At 37.2% G+C, this 26,109-nt stretch overlaps 1 protein-coding gene across 4 annotated transcripts in view; it reads left to right on the forward strand.

Annotated features, from left to right (window-relative positions):
* WDR33 (WD repeat domain 33) overlaps positions 1-26,109 on the forward strand; it is a 122,109-nt gene that overhangs the window by 57,004 nt on the left and 38,996 nt on the right. For all 4 annotated transcript variants that reach the window (XR_013966538.1, XM_080798364.1, XM_080798362.1 and 1 more), the window contains exon 7: positions 1,636-1,733. Coding sequence is in view for 3 of the 4 variants with exons in the window: in XM_080798364.1 (XP_080654490.1) it covers positions 1,636-1,733 (98 nt within the window). In the remaining variant the exon portion in view is untranslated. The remainder of the gene's footprint in view (positions 1-1,635; positions 1,734-26,109) is intronic.

The raw sequence follows: 26,109 nt of genomic DNA on the forward strand, positions 1-26,109 counted from the left end.
AAATTATTCTCTAAGTGTATTCTGGGTGCAGAGATGCATGGGCTCTGTCAGATTCTGGGATACTTTCTGCACCCTATAAACACAATATTTTTCTTTGTTTTCACACACTCACCATTTCGCTGGCACTTTTCTGAAGTAGTGTTATCCCGGTATCAGCCTTTGCAATATGTTAGAGATGTATTGTCTGCCGCATTTTGCACTGGTTTTCTCTTTTCATTTATGGTTAATAATGTGTATACGTTATTCCTTTTTACTACCTACTGTGTAAGACAAGAATCTTTCATTCCAAATAAAGAATTCAGTCTTTAATTATACAACTGAATAAAATCTAAAGCCTACAGAAAACACCTTCAGAGTTCACACAAAATACAAGAAAAAAAGGCTTAAGTGAAGACCTGGTTGACTTGGTTATGCCACGACTTCAAAAGGAAAGTATAGTAGGACTAAAAGCTCACAAGTAACTCTGGATGTGGCAAACATTAATGGAATAATGAATGGGTTCTTCAAGCTTTGAAACTGTAAGCAAACCATTGTCAAGAAGACTCTAGGACTTCTGATTCACTGTTGAGAACATCAGTTATGCAAATGTATAATAAGTGGAGTTTAAAATATTTTCAGTGAGTTGTATATTTTTACATATCAGTGAGATATGTATAGTAAAACTGGAAAAAAAAAATCTTGAAAGCAAGCCTGAAGAATTGCTGCAGCCTCAGAATAAAGCTAAGCAGCATTCTTTACGGGTGTACCACCCATGTGTGGAAGGAGGTTGACATCATCCACTGCAGTCACTTGTTTCTACTTTCAGAATCTTAACAAAAATTGTTGGATAAACATGCTCCTGCAAAAACTGTGCTTTAGTGTCCTGCCCGTACATTGAGTTTCACAGTTGGTTCTTTGTTAGTTACAGGACTCCAAAGTTCAAGAGAGTTCTTAGAGATAGATGAGAAACTTGATGGTTTTTCATGACAGGGAGGGAAAGATGGCAAAAATCCTTTGCAGTAGATTATCTCTGGCTTCAAACACAGTCTGAATGTCTCTGTGTTCAAGTTTTCCCAAAAAGGTGCAACATCCGTGGAGTAGCTTGTCAGGGAGAATGTGTGAGACTTTCCCACAGACCATTCAAATAAATGGAAAACACTGTATGTAGGGTGTTTAGCAACTAGTCTTTAAGTACCTTGTCCAGATTTTTTTAGCTTATCATTTCATGAAGCATCTGAGGTAGAAGCTGATGCTCATTCTTTGAGTGGTATTCCTGTGTGATTTAAAAGAATGTTTAAGGAGTATTGCAAAAGTACAATTCACTTAGTTTCTACACTAGTTCCACGTTTTCTGTTGGTAAGACAGGAAATACCGTACTGTGGGGAGTGTGGGAAGCATTAGTACTAATAATACATTTGTAAAGTTCTGGACTATTGTTGATTGAAAACTAAGAAGCAACTACTCTGTTGAATTCTTCTTTTGATGAGATGCATTTGTTAGCTGACAACGTTCTCTTTAAGGGCTTCTTCACTGTTGGAATACTTCCCTCTCCTGTTTATAACGCAGCACAGTGTTTTTATTTTTCCCTGTCTGAGAAGCACAGATAATCTGTTAAATGCTGACTTCTTTCCCCTGCTGTGTGTCTTCATGTAACAGTTTCTCACCCACGGATAATAAATTTGCTACATGCTCTGATGACGGCACTGTTAGAATCTGGGACTTTCTTCGTTGCCATGAGGAAAGAATTCTCCGAGGTACGTGTACTAACAGTACTGATTGGAATATTTAAATAGGGAAGGCATTTGTGGTTAAATCATCACAATACCACAATACCAGCTTACATCTCCATTCAGTTTTTTTACATATACACTGTCTCAGTCAGGCTCTTTAAAGAAACCTGAACACTTCTGGTTCACAGTCATTTTGTAGATTTTTACTACTACTACTATCTTTGAATTCTTTTAGTTAGGTTATAAATTACATATAAGTATTCCTCTTCTCTTATCCTGCCACCCCCGCAAATTACTTGCTTACCAGTACTGATCCCGTTAGGGCCATATTCTTTTCCTTTCTTATAGCCAGCATAGCTTTCTCCAACATAATGGCACTATAATTTTATTTAGATAGCTCACATTCTCCCGGCAGTCCTTTTACAATATGGTTAACTGAGGTAGCAATAGCTACACTTCTCATTATTGCTGTTTCTGAAAGCAGGTGTTGTGTTTTTGTTTTTGTGTACTACATGGCCCACTAGTTACTAAATTTTTTCTTGTTTGCTTTTATCAATTTCATAATTATAAACTAATGTCTATCAGTTACTCCCTCCTACAAAAGAAATCCATATTTTTTACTTGGATTAACTTACTTTCAGACTTCATTAAGTGGAGCTGTTGAAATACTAACAGTTTATCTCTACTGTTTATGTAAATTTAGTGGGTGCTAGAGTTTGGGAATTAACTCTGTTTATATATGTAATACAAACATTGAAACAGACATTTACATTAATAAAAATATTTAATCTCATTAGTTCATTGTTAACTAGGAAGGTAATGTTCTCAACTGCTTAATTTGAACTTGTACTGATTTAACAAAGAGTATATTCTACTCCATACTCTTGATTCCAGTATCCCATAAGAGTTACATCTTCCTCTCATATAAATGCTGGGTAGGCACATGGGTGCCACAGACACTGGGGGCAAGTAATTACTATTCAGAGATTTTCCTTTCTATTCAAGAGTCTTGGTTGAATTTTTACAACATTCCAGAGCTTAATTTACAGCTTGTAGTAGTGTTGATGCTTTCTAGATAAGAAAGTAAGTGCCCTTAATGTTTAACCCATATTTCAAGCCAGTTTTTTTTTTTCTTTTAATTCATGTTTGTTTACATGTTTCTGGCTTTGCACGTTTTGTGTGGGTTCATCCACAGTGCTTTATGGTGATAGCTAGTATAAGGATATAGTACCTGTCATTGAAGGAGTGTACTATGAACATTATAATATTGTACAATTCAGAACTAGATGTAGTCTTTAGAATAATTTAGCTGGAATTACTTTATGGATGAGCATCATGACCCAGCAGGCTTAAGTGACATGTTCAAGGTAAATAAGTTCAGATCCAGGACTTAGAATCTAGCCTAATGGTACGCTAATATTGCAGCTTTTCTCACTCTTAATGGAAGTCTTAGCTGTTAAACAAACAAAAGATGGATAACTTTTTCTAGGGTTTGAAAATCCCAAGAAATATAGAGGAAACACAATAATTGTAGTTACTAAAAGCAATTCTAAAGTATCAAGACAATTATTTTTATAGTGGACTATAATAATTATGAAGTCTTATATAAAACTACTATGCATCTTGGATTAAATAAAAGAAAAGAAAATAACATTTTTCACTTCCATGTTCCAGTGAAATATTATTCAGTTTTGGTAATGAAACTGTTTCTACGTAGTACTTAAGAACTTTTCCTCTGAAATTTAGAGTCTATGTGTGAGATACTCTAGCAGTTAAATATTTTCTGATTTGAGTTGAGGCAAATTTGGATAAGATGAAATGGATGCTGAAGTATTATTTGTTATTCCTTCTGCTTAAAAAATAAACCAGCATCCTGCCTATTTTATTCGATAGCTGAATATTATTTTTTATGTGGGGGGCTCTTTTTATTTTAATTTTTGCTATGGAATTTTTAAACATGTACAAAAGTATAATGAATCTCCATGTACTTCTAGGATGTATGTTCTAGCTTAGCTTACTCATGATTTTTGCTCCCTTTTTTCTTAGTACCTCAGTGGGTATCTGGGACCAATATGAATATATAAGCCAAGTTAGTTATACCACCCAAATAGTAGTTCTAATACCAAGTCTGGTGTAGTAGATGAGTTATTAGATTCTAGTTACCCATTTTCTGTCATTCTTCATTTTTCTAAATTCTCTGAATTTTAGTGGTGATTATAAAACAGTGAAACGGTTAAAATTTTCCTGTCCTTCACTTGTGGATTCCAGTTGTCTGAAGCCTGATCTAAAATTCTTCACATAAAATTTCAAGTAAATTTAATTGAGCTTTATACATAGAAAATTGGGTCACAAAGTCAAACAGATAAGGATAGGAGCTTCTACTATCTAAAATGTCATTTGGTCTCTATGAAGGGATGATGTTCAGCTAGCTTACACAGACTTAAACACTGGACAGTTAAGCATAGTCTTGCATAATGTTAGTGTACATCAGACCAAAACTTGGGTTTAAGTATTTTTTAAAAGATTATTTATTTATGAGAGAGAGAGAGAGAACAAGCAGGGGAAGCAGGAAAGGGAGAGGGAGAAGCAGGTTCCCCTGATCAAGGAGCCCGACGCGAGGCTTGATCCCAGGAGCCTGGGATCATGACCTGAGCTGAATGCAGACACTTAACCGACTGAGCCACCCAGGCACCCCATCTTGGGTTTAAGTATTAAAATCTAAGAACATTTTATTTTATTTTAACTTTAATTTTTAATTTTTAAAAGAGATTTTATTTATTTGACAGAGACACAGTGAGAGAGGGAACACAAGCAGGGGGAGTGGGAGAGGGAAAAGCAGGCTTCGCTCTGAGCAGGGAGCCTGATGCAGGGCTCGATCCTAGGACCCTGAGATCATGACCCAAGCCGAAGGCAGATGCTTAACGACTGAGCCACACAGGTGCCTGAGGAAAATCTAAGAACATTTTAAATGAAGGTGATGTTTATGATCATGTAGTTTAGCTCTTTTCATCAAATACTTACCTTTTCTGTGTCATTCCTAAAACCCAGTCCTCTATTCATAAACATTTTTATTTTTATTTATTTATTTTAAAAAAAGGTTTATTTATTTATTTATTTGACAGAGAGAGAGATCACAGTAGACAGAGAGGCAGGCAGAGAGAGAGGGAGAGAGGGAAGCAGGCTCCCTGCTGAGCAGAGAGCCCAATGCGGGACTCGATCCCAAGACCCTGAGATCATGACCTGAGCCGAAGGCAGGGGCTTAACTCACTGAGCCACCCAGGCGCCCTTCATAAACATTTTTAGTGTTACAGTATTCTTTTTCCAATTTTTAGATAGCTTTAATTTTTAGAAAGTTCTTTCATTATATCAGAAATCTGCTTCTGTATGACTTTTCCTACCTCAGGAACACAAAAAAATTAAGTTTATACTTTCTTCATGGCAGCCCTTTAAGTGTTTGAAGATAGCTATCATGTCTACTTTTTTTTAGTATGTTTAGTATGCTGAAGCGAGCACTCTGTCATGTCTTCTTAATGTAGACCATCAGCTGTAAGCATACAGGATCGTTGTGCATGGTGGAAGCCATGATACCATACTGTTGACGGCAGAATTTATAGTTGCTTTTTGGTGTCCTTTCTGAGATTGTTCGTGTGCTTTTTGGAAAAGGAAGAAGTTACACAAGAGAAAGTCATCAGTATTTTTTAAGGTTCAAATGAGTACAGATTTATTTTTAGGAGATTTGCTACTCAAAAGATCGTGATTGGTCCATAGGTATGAAATTGAATATACTGAAAAATTGAGAAGTATTGTGCGCCACTCATTACTAAAACATACGCAGGTCAGCATAATTTATACACAGTTATCCTTTTTTCCCATTATTACTTAGAGCACTTAATTTGTGGGCTGGGAGTAAAAGAACATTTAAGAACCAGAAGTACACGAATCTAAGTGAGCTTCTAATGTACTGATATTTATTGCATTTGACTCTCAGTGAAATGGAGGCATTAAAATCCATTTATTTAGGGGCGCCTGGGTGGCTCAGTGGGTTAAGCCTCTGCCTTCAGCTCAGGTCACGATTCCAGGGTCCTGGGATCGAGCCCCCCATCGGGCTCTCTGCTCGTCAGGGAGCCTGCTTCCCCCTCTCTCTCTGCCTCTCTGCCTACTTGTGATCTCTCTCTGTCAAATAAATAAATAAAATCTTAAAAAAAATCCATTTATTTAATTAATGACCATATGCTATATGTATGCTACCATTAGTAGAAGAATCTTTTTAAGGTACGACACCTTCCCTCATGCTTCTTAAAGATTAGTAGGGAAGTTATTTTCACACACTTAAGATGGTGGAGAATATGGGAGAAGAGTCTTGATAGTGTTAGAAAGATAGTTTTATCTGTATAGAGTTAGAAGCAGATCACTTAAGACTAGCTGAAATGTACATGAGAAAGGTTGAAAACACAGAATCAATAAGAAAACTGAAGTAAACTTTAATGAGAAGCGTAATACTCTTCAAAAGAATCCAGTTTACAAAGTTTCAGCATGCTTTCATTTTGTTTTACCTTCTTGGTTTTAACAATAGCTGATACCTTACACTTGTATGTATCAGGCATATTCTAAGAACTTTTTTTTTTCTTTTATGAGAGAGCATGAGCCAGGGTGGGAGGGTCAGGGGAGGGGTAGAGGAAGAAGCAGAGAGAGAATCTTTTTTATTTATTTATTTGACAGATTGAGAGCATAAGTAGGTAGAGCAGCAGACAGAGGGAGAGGGAGAAGCAGGGTCTCTGCTGAGCAGGGAGCCTGATGTGGTACTCGATCCCAGGACCCTGAGATCATGACCTGAGCCGAAGGCAGCCTCTTAACTGACTGAGCCACCCAGGTGCCCCTCAGGGAGAGAATCTTAAGCATGGAACCCAGCATGGGGCTCTGTCTCTTGACCCTGAGATCATGACCTGAGCCGAAATAAGAGTCGGATGCTTACCCAACTGAGCCACCCAGGCAACCCTGTTGTGATAACTTCATTTAATCTTCCTGGTAACCCTATGCTAAATACTGTTTGTTTGACATTTTACAAATGGGTACCCAAGATACAAAAAGTTAAGTAAACTTGCCTTAAGGTCAGGTAGCTTGTAAGAGGTGGGGCTGGGATTTGAACCCGGGTTTTTAGGGCCAGAGTTGATACTGAACCACTATGTTAAACTGCCTCTTTTCTGTTTGGAAAGTAATATCAGCATGGGTGTAATGATGTCTTTCTGAGCTGTGATGACAGAATTATAGAGTTTTTTGGTGAGAGGAGAAGGGTGTAGGTAGAGGGAATTGATTTAGGTACTCAAGTTCATTTTATCATTCATCTTTAAATTTGTCCATGTAGGTGGGACACCTGGGTGGCTCAGTCAGTTAAGTGTCTGCCTTCGGTTCAGGTCATGATCCCAGGGTCCTGGGATCGAGTCCTGAACCTGGGGGGGGTATCCTTGCTCAGTGGGGAGCCTGCTTCTCCCTCTACCTGCTGCTCCCCCTGCTTGTGCTCTCTCTCTTTCTCTCTCATAAATAAATAAATACAATCTTCTAAAAAAGCCCAAAACTGTCCATGTAGGTTATAGGATTTCAATGTAGGATATATTTAACAATAGAAAAATGATACTACAATGAATAGTTCAAACTAAATGGGTTATAAGATATATGCTAGTTTATATAAATAGAACATGGGCATAAGGAGTTATACTGAGACTTAATTAGGAGGTAAGGTCTGTTTTCAGTTTTCGGATATACCACTCATGGAGAGGAATTGAACCCCTGAGTATGCACAACTTAAGAAAAAGAATATTTTTAGTACCTTTGGTAAGTCTCTGTGTATCCCTTCCTTACTGCATTGACTGTGGTCTTTAATAAATGAGATTAACCCCTTTGCAAAGATCTTTTGGTTCAGGAGTGTGTTTTGAACTATGTGAAGACATGTTTATGAAGTTGAGTGTTCCAGAAATCTTTGATGCTTTTTACTGAAAATAATTTTACTTATTAAAGTAGAATGGGCAAGAGACATAGTTCATGATTAATGGACCTACTTGTACAGTGTTTACAAAATATCCCACAAGATCCTGTCTATTCTCCCCAAGAAAAGCACAGAAACACCCAGCTTCCTTTAAAATAGCCTATGTAGGAATAACTCCTTCCGCTAACATAGCGTATATCAATATGAAAAGCTCTTCAAGCACATCTTACTTAATCATCCAAAGAACCATGCATAAACCTATTTTACATATGGATGCTGATTTTCTGTCTGTGTTACCTTATTTTGAGGAAGAGTTTGTTTTAAGGCTCTTTTCCCTCTGCTTTCCTGAGAAGACTGGATTATGGTAGGTTCTCATATGTAAAGAATCATCTGAGTATATTATGAGAAGAAGAAAGACTTACTAAGTCTTAATAACACCCTGAAGCACATTTGAAGAAATTAGTGTGGTAGGGTTCTGAAACGTTCATTTTATATGGTACATTCACATTTTTGCAGGAATTGTTTTAGATTTTTATATTGGGCTTTGTTCTTTCTATCACAGTATTTATTTTATTTTATTTTATTTTATTTTATTTTATTATTTTTTTTTAAAAGATTTTATTTATTATTTATTTGACAGACAGAGATCACAAGTAGGCAGAGGCAGGCAGAGAGAGAGAGAGGAAGGGAAGCAGGTTCCCCGCTGAGCAGAGAGCCCGATGTGGGGCTCGATCCCAGGACCCTGGGATCATGACCTGAGCCAAAGGCAGAGGCTTTAATCCACTGAGCCACCCAGGTGCCCCCACAGTATTTATTTTAAATGCTGCACATAATATAGCAAAAACTTGTTGAAAATAGATTTGTAGCTTTCTTGGAATGTCAGATCTGCTCACTGCTGCTGTCAAAGTGTTTTAGTTAAGAGTCAAGAGCAATTCCCAGACACACTTGTATATAAAGATGCTGGTTTTCGGACAGTTACAAATCACTGAATAATATTTCAGGCATTTGATTTTTAGAAAGAGTCTGCATCTTTGCAGTAATTATTCTATGACTAACTGCTTCAGTTTATTTTGAGTGAGGCTGAAATTTCCATTTGCTGATGAATTATTTACCTGGTTATATTTTTAGAGCTTCCCAGCTAACTAGGTCTTTAGTAGTTTTTCTTTTTCCTTAAAGATTTTATTTATTTATTTGACAGAGCACAAGCAGAGGGAGCTTCAGGGGGAGGGGGAGCTGCAGAGAGAGAGGCAGAAGCAGGCTCCCCGCTGAGTAGGAAGCCTAACCTGGGGCTCTATCCCAGGACCCTGGGATCATGACCTGAGCCAAAGGCAGCTGCTTAACCACCCGAGCCACCCAGGCACCCCCTTTGGTAGTTTTTTATTTATTTATTTTTTATTTTATTTTTTTTTTTTAAACTTTTTTTTTAATTTATTTATTTGTTAGAGAGAGAGCGCGAGGGAGCACAGACAGACAGAGTGGCAGGCAGAGGCAGAGGGAGAAGCAGGCTCCCCGCCGAGCAAGGAGCCCGATGTGGGACTCGATCCCAGGACGCTGAGATCATGACCTGAGCCGAAGGCAGCCGCTTAACCAACTGAGCCACCCAGGCGTCCCCCCTTTGGTAGTTTTTAAAGCTAAAATCCAGAGCTTTGGAAAGAGCCGTAAAATTAGATAAATACGTAATATGCTTTTGGCTTTTTCATTTTTCGTTGGTAGATCCTTATGCAACTAAAGTATGGTATCATCAAAAATAGTTACTTGTCGGGGCGCCTGGGTGGCTGAGTGGGTTGAGCCTCTGCCTTCGGCTCAGGTCATGATCTCGGAGTCCTGGGATCGAGCCCCGCATCTCTGCTCAGTGGCGAGCCTGCTTCCTCCTCTCTCCCTCTCTGCCTACTTGCGATCTCTGTCAAATAAATAAATAAAATCTTAAAAAAAAAGGGTGTAAAGAAAAAACAGTTACTTGTCAATGAGGGCAGTTAAGTAGCAAAACAAATACTGTTTTTTTTTCTTAAGTCAGTTTTTCCCCTTTACTGTATTTTTACAATTTTTAAAATATTTTATTTATTTGACAGAGAGATAACCAGAGCAGGAACACAAGCAGGGGGAGTAGGAGAGGGAGAAGCAGGCTTCTCACAGAGCAGGGAGCCTAATGCAGTGCTTGATCCTAGGACCCTGGGATCAGGACCTGAGCCAAAGGCAGATGCTTAATGACAGCCACCCAGGCACCCCTTTCCCTTTACTTTAATGATACACTAGAAAACCATTTTATTTAAGGGGTGCGTGGGTGGCTTGGTTGGGTGTCTGCCTTTAGCTCGGGCCATGGTTTTGGGGTTCTAGGATTGAGCCCTGTGTGGGGCTCCCTGCTCCCTCTCCCTCTGCCTGCTGCTCCCCCTAGTCATATTCTCTCTCTGTCAAATAAATAAATAAAATCTTTAAAAAAATTTAAGTTTAAGTCATATCCCAGGAATTTGTAAGAAGCACCTACGGTGCTGTGATCTCTTTAGATACAAGACCAGAAAAAGAATTTCTATTTAAGAAAGAAATGGGGGCGCCTGGGTGGCTTAGTTGGTTAAACGTCTGCCTTCTGCTCAGGTCATGATCTGGGACCCTGGGATTGAGCCCTGTGTCAGGCTCTGCTTGGTGGAGAGTCTGCTTCTCCTTCTCCCTCTCCCTATCATTCCCCTTGCTTGTGCACACTTGCATGTGTGTGTGCTCTGTCAAATAAGTAAATAAAATCTGAGGTGCCTGGGTGGCTCAGTGAATTAAGCCTCTGCCTTTGGCTCAGGTCAGTGATCTCAGGATCCTGAGATCGAGTGGGGTGTAGGGCTCTCTGCTCAGCAGGCAGCCTGCTCCCCGCCCCCCCCCGCCATCCCCGCCCCCGCCTGCCTCTCTGCCTACTTGTGATCTCTCTCTCTCTCAAATAAATAAATAAAATCTTTTAAGAAAAAGTAAATAAAATAAAAAAGAAACGGTAGTCTCTAGGTGATTTATCCTTTTTTATGGATTGTTTTATAAACTAGTCTTAATTTCTCCAAAGTACACTAATCAGTTTCTCAAAGCCAATCTGCTGAACCCTCTGTTTTTTTCCCTTTGTAGATACTTCAATATAATTCTCTTTGAGAGAATGTTACTCTTATTAGGATGGTTTTAGAATATCACATTTACTTGGATTATTAGCCCAGTGAATTGTATCTGCTTTAGCTTGCTGATATTTTAAAATATTGTGTTAGTCCCTAGGGAGCACCAGGAAGGCACAGCCTTTCTACAGGGGTAGGTAGAGTTTCTCCTGCTCAGAACCATCCATTTGTAAACGGAAAGCCTTTTGTAATCTTCCTGACAGTTGCCAAGCTAAACCTCCCAGTCTGAGCCAAGGAAGGCTTAAGAGCTCATACAACAGCTCTTTCTCTTTTCTTTCTATGAAAAAGTTTCCAAAATTAAATCCAAATATGATGTCTTAATATCCTCCCTACCCCTTTTATTCTAGATCTGTATATAGTAAATCTAACCGTACCTTCATACATAATCCTTTACATATTTGAAAATGACAGAATTTCTCTTAAGTCCCTCTTATCCAAGTTGAATACTACATTACCCTTTACTCTTTTTCATTATTTCCTGATCCTTCACCATTCTGAGCATCTCTCATCAAGAATTAAGGTTCACCATTCTGAATATCCATTCTTACTAAATGAGAGAGGGCACAACACCACACGAATTCATACTAATCCTCGAAAGCCTACATTTGTATTTATGTAAACTCATAAACCATTCTAGTAGGCTATAGAATTGAGATAGAAAACCTAAATACTAGACTTAACATTCATCTCTGTTTAAAATTTTACATATTAAATTTCTGTTCCTTAAATTTAACATCATATTATCTTCTTGAATCCTAACATCTAGAGAACTCCCAGTCTTGGATCACCTGTACGTTGCCAAGCACGCCATTGAGATTAATTAAAAAATGTTAGATAGGACAGAGGCCAAGTAAAGAACCTTGCAGCTCTCTCAACAGATTTGCCTCACTGGTAACAAACATCTAGTGGAAACTTACGTTGGAAATGATCTTCAGGTCATGTAGTTATAAAGCCATGATCCTCTGCCATGATCTTCAGACTAGTTCAAAAGATTGCCCATTATGGTTTGGCTGTAATTTTCTTGAACACCCCTCTAGTAGTTCTTTTTAAAAAAATTTTGTTTTAGAATGACTTACTCCAAACCACTGATTTTCAGTGGAGGCAATAATAGCCTATAATGAGCATTTTGTAAAGAGTTTTCTCTCAGAGCATGCACTGGTGTCTTTTAAAAAAGCTTTATGCAGGTTGCCTGGGTGGCTCAGTCGTTAAGCGTCTGCCTTTGGCTCAGGTCATGATCTCAGGGTCCAGGGATGGAACCCTGCAGTGGGCTCCCTGCTCTGCGGGAATCCTGCTTCCTCTCCTACTCCCCTGCTTGTGTTCCCTCTCTTTCTGTGTCAAATAAATAAAATCTTTAAAACAACAAAAAAAAGCTTTATGCATAGTGGTCATTATCAGTGAAGATATAGAATATTTACAGCACTCTAAAGATTCCTTCATACCTTTTCTCCATCCAAGCCTTTTATTAGGTAATTTAGACATTCAAAGATATCTATTTTCATTAATTTCCCTTTTTCCACTTTTTTTGAATTTTCTCTTTTGTCGTTTTGTGGTTTCTTTCATCTTCCTTTCCCTTATGTACAGTTGTCTTAATTTCCTTGACTTGCCTCATTTTTTTAAAATTAAACATCAATTTTTAAAAATTTCCCTTAAAAATCTTATTTATTTATTTATTTATTTATTTAAGTAAGTAAACTCTACTCCCAGTGTGGGCTGTACCTCATAACCCCAAGATCAAGAGTTACACGCTCTATCCACTGAGCAAGTGAGGCATCCTGCCTCTGTTTTCAATGTTTTATTATTTTTTCAGATTAACTTCTTTTACTTGTTTCCTGCTACTTAAAGCAACACAACAAAAGTTAGTATATGAAGAGATAGTATTGTGTATTATTACCGTCACAGGCTCTGGAATCTGGATGTTAGGTCACAGTTAGCCCTTAGCAGCCATGGGACATTGGGGCATTACTGTGTCTTTGTTCCCATCTGTGTAATGGGGATTAGTAATAGTACTGACCTTCCTGAGTAGTTGTGAGAATTAAATAGTTTAATCCATGAGAAGCATTTAGTGCCATAAAGAATATTCAATTAATGTCAGCTATCACCTCATTTCCAAAGCTAATTTCAGAGCCTACTTCCATCTTTCTGCCCATTTAAGGATAAAAGTGGTTTCTTCAGAAGTGTATTTTACTTTTCTCATCTGAGCGTTTTTCAGGGGCGCCTGGGTGGCTCAGTGGGTTAAAGCCTCTGCCTTCAACTCAGGTCATGGTCTCAGGGTCCTGGGATCGAGCCCTGCATCAGGCTCTCTGCTCAGTAGGGAGCCTACCCCCCCTCCCCCGCCAGCTTGTGATCTCTTGCTCTCTGTCAAATAAATAAAGTCTTTAAAAAAAAAATGTTTTTCAGCCATTATCATTAGTTGTTGCAATTGTACACGTTTCTATTTCCAGGTAGCCCATAAATATGACCACTTGTTTAAACAAGTTGTCATGATTTTCTAATGTTTTCAGGTGGAAAAAATTCAACACTTAGAATTGGCCTTTTTAAAAAAGATCTCCTATGGAAGCATTTAAAGATTCTATTTTAATTGTCAAATGAATCAATTTTTTTTTAAAGAGATACTCTTAATTTTTTTTTTAAGATTTTATTTATTTGTTCGACAGACAGAGATCACAAGTAGGCAGAGAGGCAGGCAGAGAGAGAGGGGGAAGCAGGCTTCCTGCTGAGCAGAGAGCCTGATGCGGGGCTCAATCCCAGGACCCTGGGACCATGACCCGAGCTGAAGGCAGAGGCTTTAACCCACTGAGCCACCCAGGCACCCCTAAATGAATCAATTATTTAATGGTTACCGTGTCAATAAAAAATTCAAGGCATGGCCTTGTCCCTTAAGCAGCATTTCCAACATTTCCCTAGTTCTTTTATTGCTTCAAATACGTTTTGTCAGTTGGGCAAGCACCATGGTGAATGGGAATGCTGAATACACTGAAAATCAAATCTTCACAGCTCATCATACTGCTGCAGACTGTGGTCATTGGTATCTAGACTGTTCCATTCGGACAGCATTTATTTTTCTCTGGGGGAAGAACAGGTGTTTTCCTATTGATCAAATTTAATCACTAATTAATTTCTAAATCCATTTAGTAATAAAGTTGGATTAGCTAGTGATAAGTCTGGTAGAATGTCGTTTCTCTTTGTGATCTTTGACTAGTAAGGGATCAGTGGTAAATTAGGAATCTTGGGGGAACTGTAATTCTATGTATTTTCTGTCCCAAGGGGTGAGACTTAAATACAGAAACCTTTTATCATGTGTTTGGACCTCCTGATCCACCCACTCTGCCCCATCTCATCAAACTTCTCAGCTGACAGCATACTAGCTGGGGTGTAACCTGTTCTAGCTCAAAAGTCTTTGGTGGAGGTTGTTGGAGGGTGGGAGCTAAACCCTTACTTAGGATGTAGCAGATATTGGCCCAACTGATAAAGTGATTCTAAGAGCAAATAGGGTGATACTAAAGGAGACATTAGGAATTAAGGAGCACTGTAAGTTTAGTGATTCCTGAACTTAAATTCTGCTTTTTGGAGATCATACAGTATGGTGCCCGGTTGTAATGTTCTCTGTGTAGGCCCTGAATGTTAAATACTGTAGAAGTTGGGTGATACTAATATTTTATGTGGTTTTGGAATGGTGAAATTATCATTTTCTAGAAATTTATGGAAACTATTCCATTTGTATTTTTTTAAAATGTATTATCTGATTTTTGAGAACATTTTTAGTTTTATAGATTTAATGTTTTAATGTGTTGTACAAATATAAATTATTACCAAGGGTCTTCTGGGTAAAAATAAAATGTTTATTAAAACAAAAATCCTTAATGAGAATTTGCTAGGCATTTTTAATTTGGTTTATTCTAGCAGAGAAGTTATTACATCAGTTACTATAAAGTACTTTCACTCCTTGAATGTACTATTTTAAATTTAGGTTTCTTAATTTTTTAGTATTTCGGACTTCTGAAGATTTTATTTATTTATTTGAGAGAATGAGCAATGATGGGGCACAGGAACAAAGCGGGGAGGGAGAGGGGCAAGCAGACTCTTTGCTGAATGTGGAGCCCAGGATGGGACTTGATTCTAGGACCCTGAGATCCTGACCTGAGCCAAAACCAAACGTCGGTTGCTTCATCAGCTGAGCCACCCAGGTGCCTCTTGGAATTTATTTATTTATTTATTTTTTAAAAAAGAAATAGCACATTTGCATTTTGGGGTTGGGGGAGAGGCAAAAGGAGGAAAAGAACCTTAAGCAGGTTCCACACCCAGTGCAGAGCCCCTCCATCTCACAACCCTGAGATCGTGACTTGAAACCGAAATCAAGTCAGATACTTAACCAACTGAGCCCCCCAATTGTCCCTGGATCTTTTTTTTTTTTTTTTTAAGCTTTTATTTATTTGATAGAGCACATGAGCTGGGGGGTGGCAGGGAGAGGGAGAAGCAGAGACTCCCTACTGAGCAGGGAGCATGACTTGGGTCTTGATCCCAGGACCACAGGATCAGGATCCGAGGTGCAGGCAGGCACTCAACTGACTGAACCACCCAAGTGCCCCACCCCTGGACCTTTATTTAAGGGGGAAAAAAAGACAACTGCTGTCCTCCTATAGTGAGGGAGTAAGAGAATGACACAGTTCTGATTTAGGAACTAGGTATTAGATATTAATGCTTATGAGATGAAAAGTATTTGAAAGAGGAAAGTTTCAGTGCTGAAGGAGGCACGCCATGGACTGTGATTCATCATAAAGGGTAAAACTTGGGATTGTTAGGTTTACACTGTAAAGAGACAGTTGCCAACATTTTGGTGTTTTTATTGTAGAATCACATTTGAATTAAATGTGCGTAAGTTTACTGGGCCATAAAGCTCTTCTAGAAAAAAAAAAGTTGTAGAAGTGATTTACAGAGGGGGCTAGAGTTAGTGGAAAGGTCGTTCTTAACTGGATTACTGCTAATACCCTAATACAAATACAGGTGAAAAGATATATGCCTACTATAAAATGTAACTTACAATATTTAGTCCATTGTTCTCTGAAAGATCTAATACCTCCTTTACATGGATTCCAGGAGACCACAAACTTTCTTTTTCTACTTAAGTACACAGGCATTACTTGGTATAATATGTATTGTCTTTGAACAAGCTTTTACATAATTAAAAAAAACACTCATTGTTACATTGAAGGTATAGTTTTGAATTGCGCGTTAGCATCCCAGGATGGGCTTAAATCATTGCTCCTCCTACTTATTGGGTAACAAGGTTTTCATGATCCATAAAAAGTAAGTGGTAATGCCTATCTTAACAGGGAGATCGGATTGTAATGTATGTAACACTTTATGTGCTATACAGATAGTATAGTAGTGATGAGAATAGGGCAGTGGTAATGAAAATAACTTTCTCTCTCAACCAAAACTCCCAAACAGTGTAGGTTCTAAGAAATTAAGTACCTTTGAAGATAATGACTCTTACGTGATGTTCTAAGCTTAACATCTTCCAGGTCCAGGAAGGACACAATAGGTACTTGGGGAAGTGACATATTATACCCCATGTCCCCACCCCCAGACATAAAAGTCTTTCAGTTTTATCTGAAAGGTAGGTAATGGGTACTTTATTTTCATAAGTTTTTAAAAAGCTGATAATACGGTTGATAGTTAAAAAGGTGTTTTCTGTCTTGTCTTTGAGGCAAAAAGGGGCTTTTAAAAAAAATTATTATTCCCCTCAAGTTCTTCAAGACTTTGGTAAACATAAAGTTATGAGTCATACTGGTGTCAATAGTAGATTTGTTTGTGTTGTAAAAACTTGTTTGTTTTAAGTTGGCATTCTTCGTTTTTTATACCTCTGATATGATTCCTACTTATAAAAATAACATTCAGCTGCTAAGTGGGAGATTTTGCACAGTAAAAAAAAAAGTCTTCAGTGGAAGAATGTATACTAAAATCTTGCTTTCCTTGCATAGCTAGCCTGTTATCCAGATTTTCCAATAGTTACAGTGAACACTATTTAAAGAAAAAGTTATCCTGTTCCACCTTTTCCTTACACCTTTGTCTTTATTGTTGGGTATTTTACTGGAGTCTTTGTTTTAAAATGATTCTGCATCTGGGTGTAGTCCATATACTTGAGCATGCTTCCCATTGAAATGACTCTTGGTGAACTCCTCCTGCTCATTCTCCTAATTAACATTGCTAGATGGGCTTTTCCTTTATGCTTTAATGATTTTCAGTGTGATTGTCATTAATGCTTTTTATTTTATCTAAACTTTTCAGCACAAATATTTTAGCATAGTCTTGACATTAAAAGCAAAGTGGAAGAAGTCTTGTACCAGAGTTATCCAAAGCTGCCCTCTCTGTGAATTTTGAGATGTGCATTAGTAAGCCATATATTAGAGTTATTTTGTAACCAATGTCAGCAGGTAGTCTGTTTTCATTCCACCATTAGTATTTTAAAATGTCAGTACCCTTCATTCAGAGACCACCAGGAGCACACTTGTAATTGAACAAGTTGGATTTATACTCTCTGCAGCGAAGAATACAGACCATGGAGATTATATTGTAGGATTTGGACTTTGGGTAATTTGGGGGAGGGTTCAAGGAAGTGAGGGCTGTCACTCATTTAGTATAAGAGAGATGTTTGGTATTTTGTGGGTTGTATAATGTCCTTGTTTTTGTTTGATTGACTTCATCCTGGTCTTAGAGTTGTCTAGTGGGATCAGGGGAACAAAATGGTTAGGTATAAATGTCAGATCAGTCTGCAATAACATTGAGACTTAACTGTGAGTAGCAGATTAGTTCTCAGCGGTCAGGGACTACCTTTTTATTTATTATTATTATTATTTTTTTAATCTTTCTTAAAAGCATTTAAATCCAAACTGGCTTCTCACTGTATAGGAACCAGTTGGATGGGGGGCAGGGTGAGGTTGGTGTTAGCTCAGGATTCAGTAGCAATGATGTTGGGCATGTCACTAGAACAAGCTTCAGTGTTACCAGTAGTTACGTTTTTACAAAACGGCAATTTGGAAGCATGTCATGCATACCAGTTTTCTGCTGGCTAGAGCAGTTAATGGGTAAAATATGAGTATGTTCTTTTTTAATAAAAGAAGTAAGGTGTGTGAGTTTTTGCGTTAGTCTGGGGGATTCTAGGATTTATCCCACTAAATTTAGTGTCCAGGGATTGGTTTGTAGTGCTTCAGGAGTTGTTTCTTTCCATCTGGGAAGAGTCAACTATTCATTTTCTATGTTGTCTATGTTAATACAAGGCAGTAAATACCAAAGGTATTTTAAAGGTTTTAAGACTTAAGAACTCTGTCAAATACTTTACAATTAAAGATTATAATAGTTGTAAAAATTCCTTATGAATTGTTAGATTGACTTAAGGTGAACAATGGCCTGTGTTTTCACAGCTCCGTTGTCCATCTTAGTCATGCTCATCAAAGACCATTAAGTGGAAATTTATATTGATTGATTTATTCAAACAATAGTGTTTACTAAGTGCCAGGCCGTGGATATGGTGGGGGGCGTCAAATAGCCATTCCTGTCTTCTTAAGCAGTACTATTGATTGCTGATTTTTGTTTTAAAAACATCAGTTTTAATAGTCTTTTCATTTTATATATATTCTAGAATAAGCACTGCATTATTGTATTAATAGTACACTGAAGACTGCTCCTATGATTAATAAGGTAGTTTTATAGTTTTTATAACTTTAAAAGTGGTAACTTTTAAAAATCAGATATTTATGCAGCATCTACTCAGACAAGTCCAGAGATACCTCTAAATGTGGAGGTATTCAGAAAAAAATTGATATCCTAGTAAACTGCAAGATAGGCTTCTTTTGTATCTTCATTTTGAATAGTGAGTTGAGGGTATTCTCAATACTGAATCTTATCATTTGGTAAAAATTGAGTAAGTTTTAGAGCTAGAAAAGTTATATTTGTAGTTAAGACTTAACTATGAGTACTTATCAAAATTCTAGAGCACATTTGGGTAGGGTCACAAGATGAGAGAATGCAAAATGTCCAGTTCTGTTAGACAAAATACATTATAGGCAGACCAGTTTTCTCCATGTGATACTACTAGATTTGCCATTGGTCTGTGGAATTTTGCTATAGAAATAAAGAACATAATCATATTTGGTCATGGAAGTCTTCATAGCTATATAATAGCTTTGAGTGTTTATGAGATCCTTTAAGAAAGGATTTAGACTATAAAACTTTTTACATCTTGGTGCTTTTGGTAGAGCAGTAGTAGCAAATTCTGAGTATGGTTGATTTGGACACAACTAAGGATGGTAACATTTCAAAATATGATTTTTCTCCTAGTGACCATTCCACTCAGAAGAATGTATATATTTTAAGTTTTAAACATACTATATTGGACTATCATTTAGATCTTACTTACCAAGTACAGTGCATTTTGCATAGGAAAAGGGATTCCAGAGTTACCACAGATTTCAAGATTAGTAGGGAACTTATCACATAACCATTTTTTATCAGTGTCTAAATTATGTGTAGATGCCAGGACATGTCTTCATATTATTTAGGCATGTAGGTTTGTGGTACATTCCCTTGGTTAAAGTTCCTGGATAAGGTTTTGTGTTTTGAAAGTAAATCTGTGCAGCAGCCCACTTTCATGATCCCCACAGAATTATTTATATATATTGTTTATAATAACCAATAGATTTGCATTTATATCTTCTTTATAACTATCCATTTACCAGGAGGATTGATGTAGATTAATACCAGTTTACTATGTCTTTTTATAATTAATGATGATTACAAGTCTATTTGCATTATGTCATTTTTTTCCCTATAAAATGGGATGAGTAAATTTAATTTTGTATATTGTTACCTTCAGAATTTAATGATAGGAGAATATATTGTAATTACTGTTTACAGTGGTAAGTGACAAGGAAGCAGAAACTTACTACTATCGAACCTCTTCTCCAGCTGCTGCAGAATTCTAGGTACAGTCGTAGTTTTTACTTGGAGCAGTCATAACTCATCTGAGAGTCAGCAGTTCTGGCTTTGAGTCCCAGTTCTGCCACTGGGCAAGTCAGTCTCTGAGTTTGTGTTTCTTCCTCTGTCAAGTGGGTCTAATGATACCTACCTCACAGGGTTGTTGTGAGGGTCCCAGAAGAAGTACACAGAAGATGCCACTGCTCACGTGGCAGGCATGAAGTAAATGTGTGTTGCTTAAGTTGCACATGTGCAAGGAAAGCTGGTGTAAAGAAAGTGACATATTGAAGTGAATTTGACTTAAAAGGAGTTTGCAACTAATTAGGAAGGTTATTATAAAGGGTTTAAGAGGAGATGACTAGATCAAGTGTTGGGATGGGATATTATACACGATCATTCTATTTTCAGTAAGGGTTCTTAGGATTAGAAGTGTCACTGATAAAATCAATTGTATTGTAAGCCACATTTAAATAAATAACATTGAAATGTAACTATGACTTTTTTTTAAAGCTTTATTTGTACAAGTCCGCATACTTTGCTTCCACTGTCATATCAGAGCCACCGTATTCCCTGAAGGCAACACTTCACTCCCACCATTCCTCTTGCACTGTCCCCCAAATACTGTTCTTTTCCTTTGTTTATTGCTTGCTTGTTTGCTTTTTGAATAGCTAACAATTTGAGTCTTCCTGAGAACCACTAGCTGTTTTTTTTGAGTTCTAGTTAGGTCAGTTGATACTCAGTGAGCATAAGATATACTGCGTTATTCTACAGATCTATAGCAGAATCTTCCTTTCATTGCTGCTTTTTACTAGGTTTACAGTATCCTGAAAAAATACAAAGGCCAAAAAAAATGATACATCTTTGTGGTGTGAGTTGTTTATTTGGGCATTTTTAATAGACCTTTTAAATTTGGATCAGAATCTACTATTTCATTGTTAGAGATATTTATATAACTGGCACTGTGGTCACATTGTAAGTCCACATTTATTCTGTTGTTTAGTCTTCGATTTTTCTCCTTTTATTGTTGTCTTCTCTAAAAATAAGTAGTGAAAGAAAAACTCTTCAAGCACAGTTAAGTTTGCAAAGCCTTTACCTTGCCATATGACTGAATTTTTATTCAGTGTGATGGCTGAAGATGGGAATTAACAGAAACTGAGAACTTGCGTGGTCCCACACACCCCAACATCATACTACTCCCACAGAGCGTAGACAGGCAGTGTTGCTGCAGATACTTGGCTAACCAGCATTCTCTCTCTGGGAAACATTGATGACACAATTCAGTGACTATGGGCAGTTGACTGGCAAAGAAATGTGTAAACTGTGGTCATACATACGCACACATGTGTTCTTCAGAATACAACCATTAGACTGAAGCCCACTATCAATGTGTTCCTACTAGTTAAAATGGATTTACTTTGTTCTTTCTACATCTTGTTGTCCTGTCCCCAGGAATATGACAGATGATAAAAACAAAAGCAGACTGACCACATAACAAACAGTTAATTGATCTATGTGGGGATATCACTTGCAACCTTGGCTTTATTAGCAATGTCATTCTGTAACCAACCAAGCTGAAGACTAAATGCAGCATTGAGATGCATTTTTTTCCCATCAGTCATGCATGGCAAGGAGTATATTCTGTGTATCACATGGAAGTAAGATTCGGAGAGTACTGTAAGGTCTGGATTCACACTTTCCCACCATGTGCCATATGGAAGGCTGAGATCTGTGGTACAACAGTGTTGGGGGAACGGAGGGGTGGAAAGGTAAGGAAAGAACTGGGTGAGATTAATGTGGAAGTTATCTTGAAATTTTCTGCCTTTACAAAGGTAATTAGTAAACATTCATAAAAAGTTCACACAAATAGAAGTAAAAAGTCAGTGTCTCTCTACCCTTTTCCAATCTCACATCCAGAGTTCATCACTATTCTATTAATGGTGTGTTTGTTTCCACAGTTTTTAAACCTATACAAGAAGATATTTAAAAAAAAAAAAAACTACACGAAATGGGATTATACCACATACATATATTCTTTGCTGTTTTGCTTTTCTTATAATACAATATACCATGGTCATCTTTCTGTATCATTACTACCCTGGACTTGTTTTGGTAACTATAACATTCCATAGCATGTATCTGCCATAACTTACTTAACCATTCTCATTGACAGACGTTTAGGATTTCCAAGGTTTTTACTAAGAGTTGTATACTAAGCTTTCTGTACCTTTGTATTTGCTGCCACTCATGTAAATTTTCCTTTAGGATAGACAGCTGTGAACTGGTGGATCAAAGAATATGAACCTTTAAACTTTTGAGAGATACTTTTTAGTTGTCCTTATGGTCCTGGAGTCATTAATGATAAAGCTTAAGGATACTGTTTTGGTCTAGCCAAAACCTAAAGATAATATAGGATTTTTCCACCACTTAAGAATGTAATCTTATTTTTAAAAATTATAATCTACTCACATGGTAAAGTGTTTTCTCCAACATCATAACAGGATAGAATTTGAAATGTAAAAATCTGCCAATCCTTGACCACTCCCCAGAGATAAGTTTTTAAACTAACTTCTTTTTGTTCCTGTGGTTACCATCAGAATTTAAAATAATGTATTTCATGGTATATCTGTATGATTTGGTGTCTCTTTTCTTCCTTTCATGAAAGATGAGGAGTTTTGTGTACTTATACCACCAACGGTGCCTTCTGCCTCCTGGGTTTTCTTATTACAAATTGTGGTGGTTTTGTTTCCTATAGCTTTTAATGTTCTTAGTTCGTTAGTTTTTTGGCCACCAACCTGAGCCAACTTTCCTTGACTTACTCACCATTACGGTAATGAAGAAGTTCATGCCCCTCAGTGTCTTTCTACTTCTTTCTCCTCTCCCTTTACTTTTAGACATTGTCAGGAATTTTAGTTTGCTTTAATTTTCCTTGCAATTTCTAATTACTTCCTCTTTTTTTGTAATGTCACCAAAAACTCTTATCATAGCTTTTAAAAAAGACTTTAATTTTGCAATTATATTACATGGATTTTTTTTTTTTTTTAATTTTTGAAGACATTCTGTAGCTGGTTCTCTGACTTTCTGCTCTGCTTTGAACTGTCTTCTGTGCCAGTGACTGCAGTCATACTGGACATAAAAACTTTCCTTTAAAGAAACAGTGCTTGGAAAAAAAAAAAAAGAAACAGTGCTTGGAAGTAAATTTCAAAATTCTTATGTGTGGCGAGATGTATAATTTGCCATCATGCTTGACTGTTTGTTTGGGTTGTGAATTCTTGGCTCTAAATCCTTTACCTCAGAATTGTGAAGGCCTCCATTATCTATCAATATCAGATGCTGTTCTGATTCTCATTATTTTGTATATAATCTGGCTTTCCTCTCTGAATGTTTTTGAAATGATCTCTCTCTCTGCGAACTTCTGTTTTGCTGTCACCCACATTATGGTGTAAGAATTTTAAACATCTGTCCTTTTCAGCTCGCTTTAATCTACAATTTCAAATCTTTATTTCATTCAAAGGGTTTTTCTTTTTTCTTTGATTTTCCAGAATACTATCTTCAGTCATGCCTAGCCTGTTATCTAGCCCTTCTGATGAAATTTTTATTTTAGCCACTTTGTGTTTAATTTCCAAGATCTAGTGGTTCTCTGGTATTTTCATTTTTCATAGTGACTTGTTGTTTGTTTTAAATGAATATACCCCTTCAAACTTTTAGCATAAGAATTGAGGTATTTGAGTGGTTTGGTTTGGTTGGTCTTGTTCTGATTTGTTTTCCCTTAATCTTTTTCCTGGTCTTTCTCTTTCTTCCTGTTTGACTTTTCTCAAATGTCTAGTGATCCCTGGTTGGTTAAATTTGAATGAAGATTTGTGTTGGTAGATAAGTATCTCTTTCATTTTTTTTTACAGTTGAGTAAGGCCATTTACCCAAAAGGCCTTTCCCCTGGTTAGTAACCCTCACCATGGGCCCTGTGTGTGTGTGTGTGTGTGTGTGTGTGTGTGTATGTGTGTGTTTTAGTGAGCTGGGTGGGAGGAGTATGTGGTAACTGCCACAAGCCACAGTTAAGTGGATTGTATTGTGAAGTGGAATGCTTGGTTTACATCACTCTCAGATGGCATGGCTTTCTCCTCTCTCCCTCATCCTCTTCTCTCTACTGTCTCTTCTCCTCTATTGCTCTTTCCTTCTGTTCTTCCTTCAGGTCTTAGCATTGGCACAAGCTTTGTGCTGCTTTCTTCTCCAGTCTTAAATCCTATTCTTGGGTTTCTTCCAAGACTTACTTTTGCTTTGTTTAGAAAGCACTTGTCTGGCTTTAGCTGAGGGTAGCTGTTTTATATAAAGAGAAGTCAGCAGAGGCCTGGACAAGTGGCTTTATGGAGGGTTCTGTAATTATCCTCATTACAGCATCATAACCTTTGTCACTGAGCTGTCATGGAGCTTAGAGCCTCCTCTCCTCCCCCCAAGTTTATCCCTTTTGGGGTTTAAACTCATCACCCTGAGATCAAGAGTCACATGCTTTTCTGATTGAGCTAACCAGGCGCTCCTGTCTTTTTACGGCCTCTAACAGTCTTCTGTGTGTTTTGGGTTTTATTTTTTTCCATTCTGGTTTATTCCTCAGTAATAAGCCCGTTTCTTTTTGGAAAATGCTTACATTTGGATTAAATTTTTTTGAAATTTTAATAAAATTAATGGTCATTATCAGTCTTGGGAAATAAGTACATCCACTCTAAACCTTTGAAAGTAACTTAGGAAGAGTCTTGGATACATCATTTCATTTAGTACTAAAATCATGATTTATTTCAAGACATAATTTCTTTTTCACATTAGTGACCTTGAAACAATTTCTGTTACTTTCCTCCTGGTATTCCTACTTGTATCATTTTTCCATTTCTTGAGAAGTGATATGTATTTACTTTTTTTTTTTTAGATTTTATTTATTTATTAGAGAGAGAAAGAGAGCATGAGAGGGGAGAAGTCAGAGTGAGAAGCAGACTCCCCGCTGATCAGGGAGCCGGATGCGGGACTTGATCCTGCGGCTCCAGGATCATGACCTGAGCCAAAGGCAGTTGCTTAACCAACTGAGCCACCCAGGCGCCCTTGTATTTAAGTTTTTAATCATGTATTTGAAGCTTGAAAGAATTCATGGCAATGGGTGATTTAGAGGTAAGTAATTAATTAAAGTCACTGAGAGACACTTGAGTTAAACCTCATATCTTTCCTGTAGGTTTCTTTCTCCCTAGAGATGAGTTAATATTCTTTAAAAATAGAAAAAAATGTAGAGAAAATCATTGAACATTTACTCCATAAATATAAAAGTAAGTCTCTGTTTTGGAGACTGCATTTTAGTCTAGTGGAATCAATAGTTAACTTGAAAATATTACCCATCTTTCTTAGTTACTTAAAACGTAGACAAAGTAATAAAGGCAATGGTGACTCCCATTTTAGATTTTCCAGTTCTGAAAGAGAAATGGCATTAGATCAAGTCTAATCTTGGATGGGTTGGATGTTGGTAGTTAGAGCTCAGTGTTCTTTTCTCAGAGGTCATTTGAAAACTGAAATTTAGCAAAGTCTTAAGAAGTCTTACTTTGTGGGAGTATTTTTAAATCGAGCCATTTCCTGCCTTCCTGTCCTCTGTCATCGTAGGAACAGCTCTTGCTGGATAACTAACTATGGAAATATCTGTCCCTGTGGTGAAATTTTTGAAGGCAGAGATTGGATCAGAATAAGAGCTTTTATTTATTGTCTATTCAAAATGGGTGCCAGGCATGACACTGAATTATTTATATATCTCATTTAATTTCTGAAACAACCTGTTAGTTGAGTAACCTACATCTTACATCTGAAAATATTAAGACTTAGCAAGGGTTAAATAAATTACAGAAGCCCATAACTGGTTAAATGACATCCAAAGTTTAAATAGGTCAGATTTAGTCCAAATTTTTTACTATCAAGCATTGTATAGCATATGAGCACTAAACAACATACCAGTATGAATTAGAGTATATTGAACATATCCTTTCTTTGATTTCAAATAATACTGTACCTGTGCTCCTATTGGACAAAGCTAATTTCATCTCTTGTTTTTTTCTTCCTATGAGAGGGAAGTACAGTATAGTAGATTTTATGTAGAAATGAGAATATTTGTGAATCAGTCTTGATGGTGCTCAGAGAGGAGGGCAGAATTAAACATTGATCTATTTTCCCTAAGAATATAGTTTTGGTTTTTAATACAGTATGCATAGATGTATTTTTTGTTCTCTTGGCTTTTCATCATTCATTCATTCAATAAAATACAAGAAGATGGCAGATTTTAATCACCTCCACAAGG

This window comes from Martes martes (assembly GCF_963455335.1).
Source record: "Martes martes genome assembly, chromosome: 3".
NCBI classification, from domain to species: domain Eukaryota; kingdom Metazoa; phylum Chordata; class Mammalia; order Carnivora; family Mustelidae; genus Martes; species Martes martes.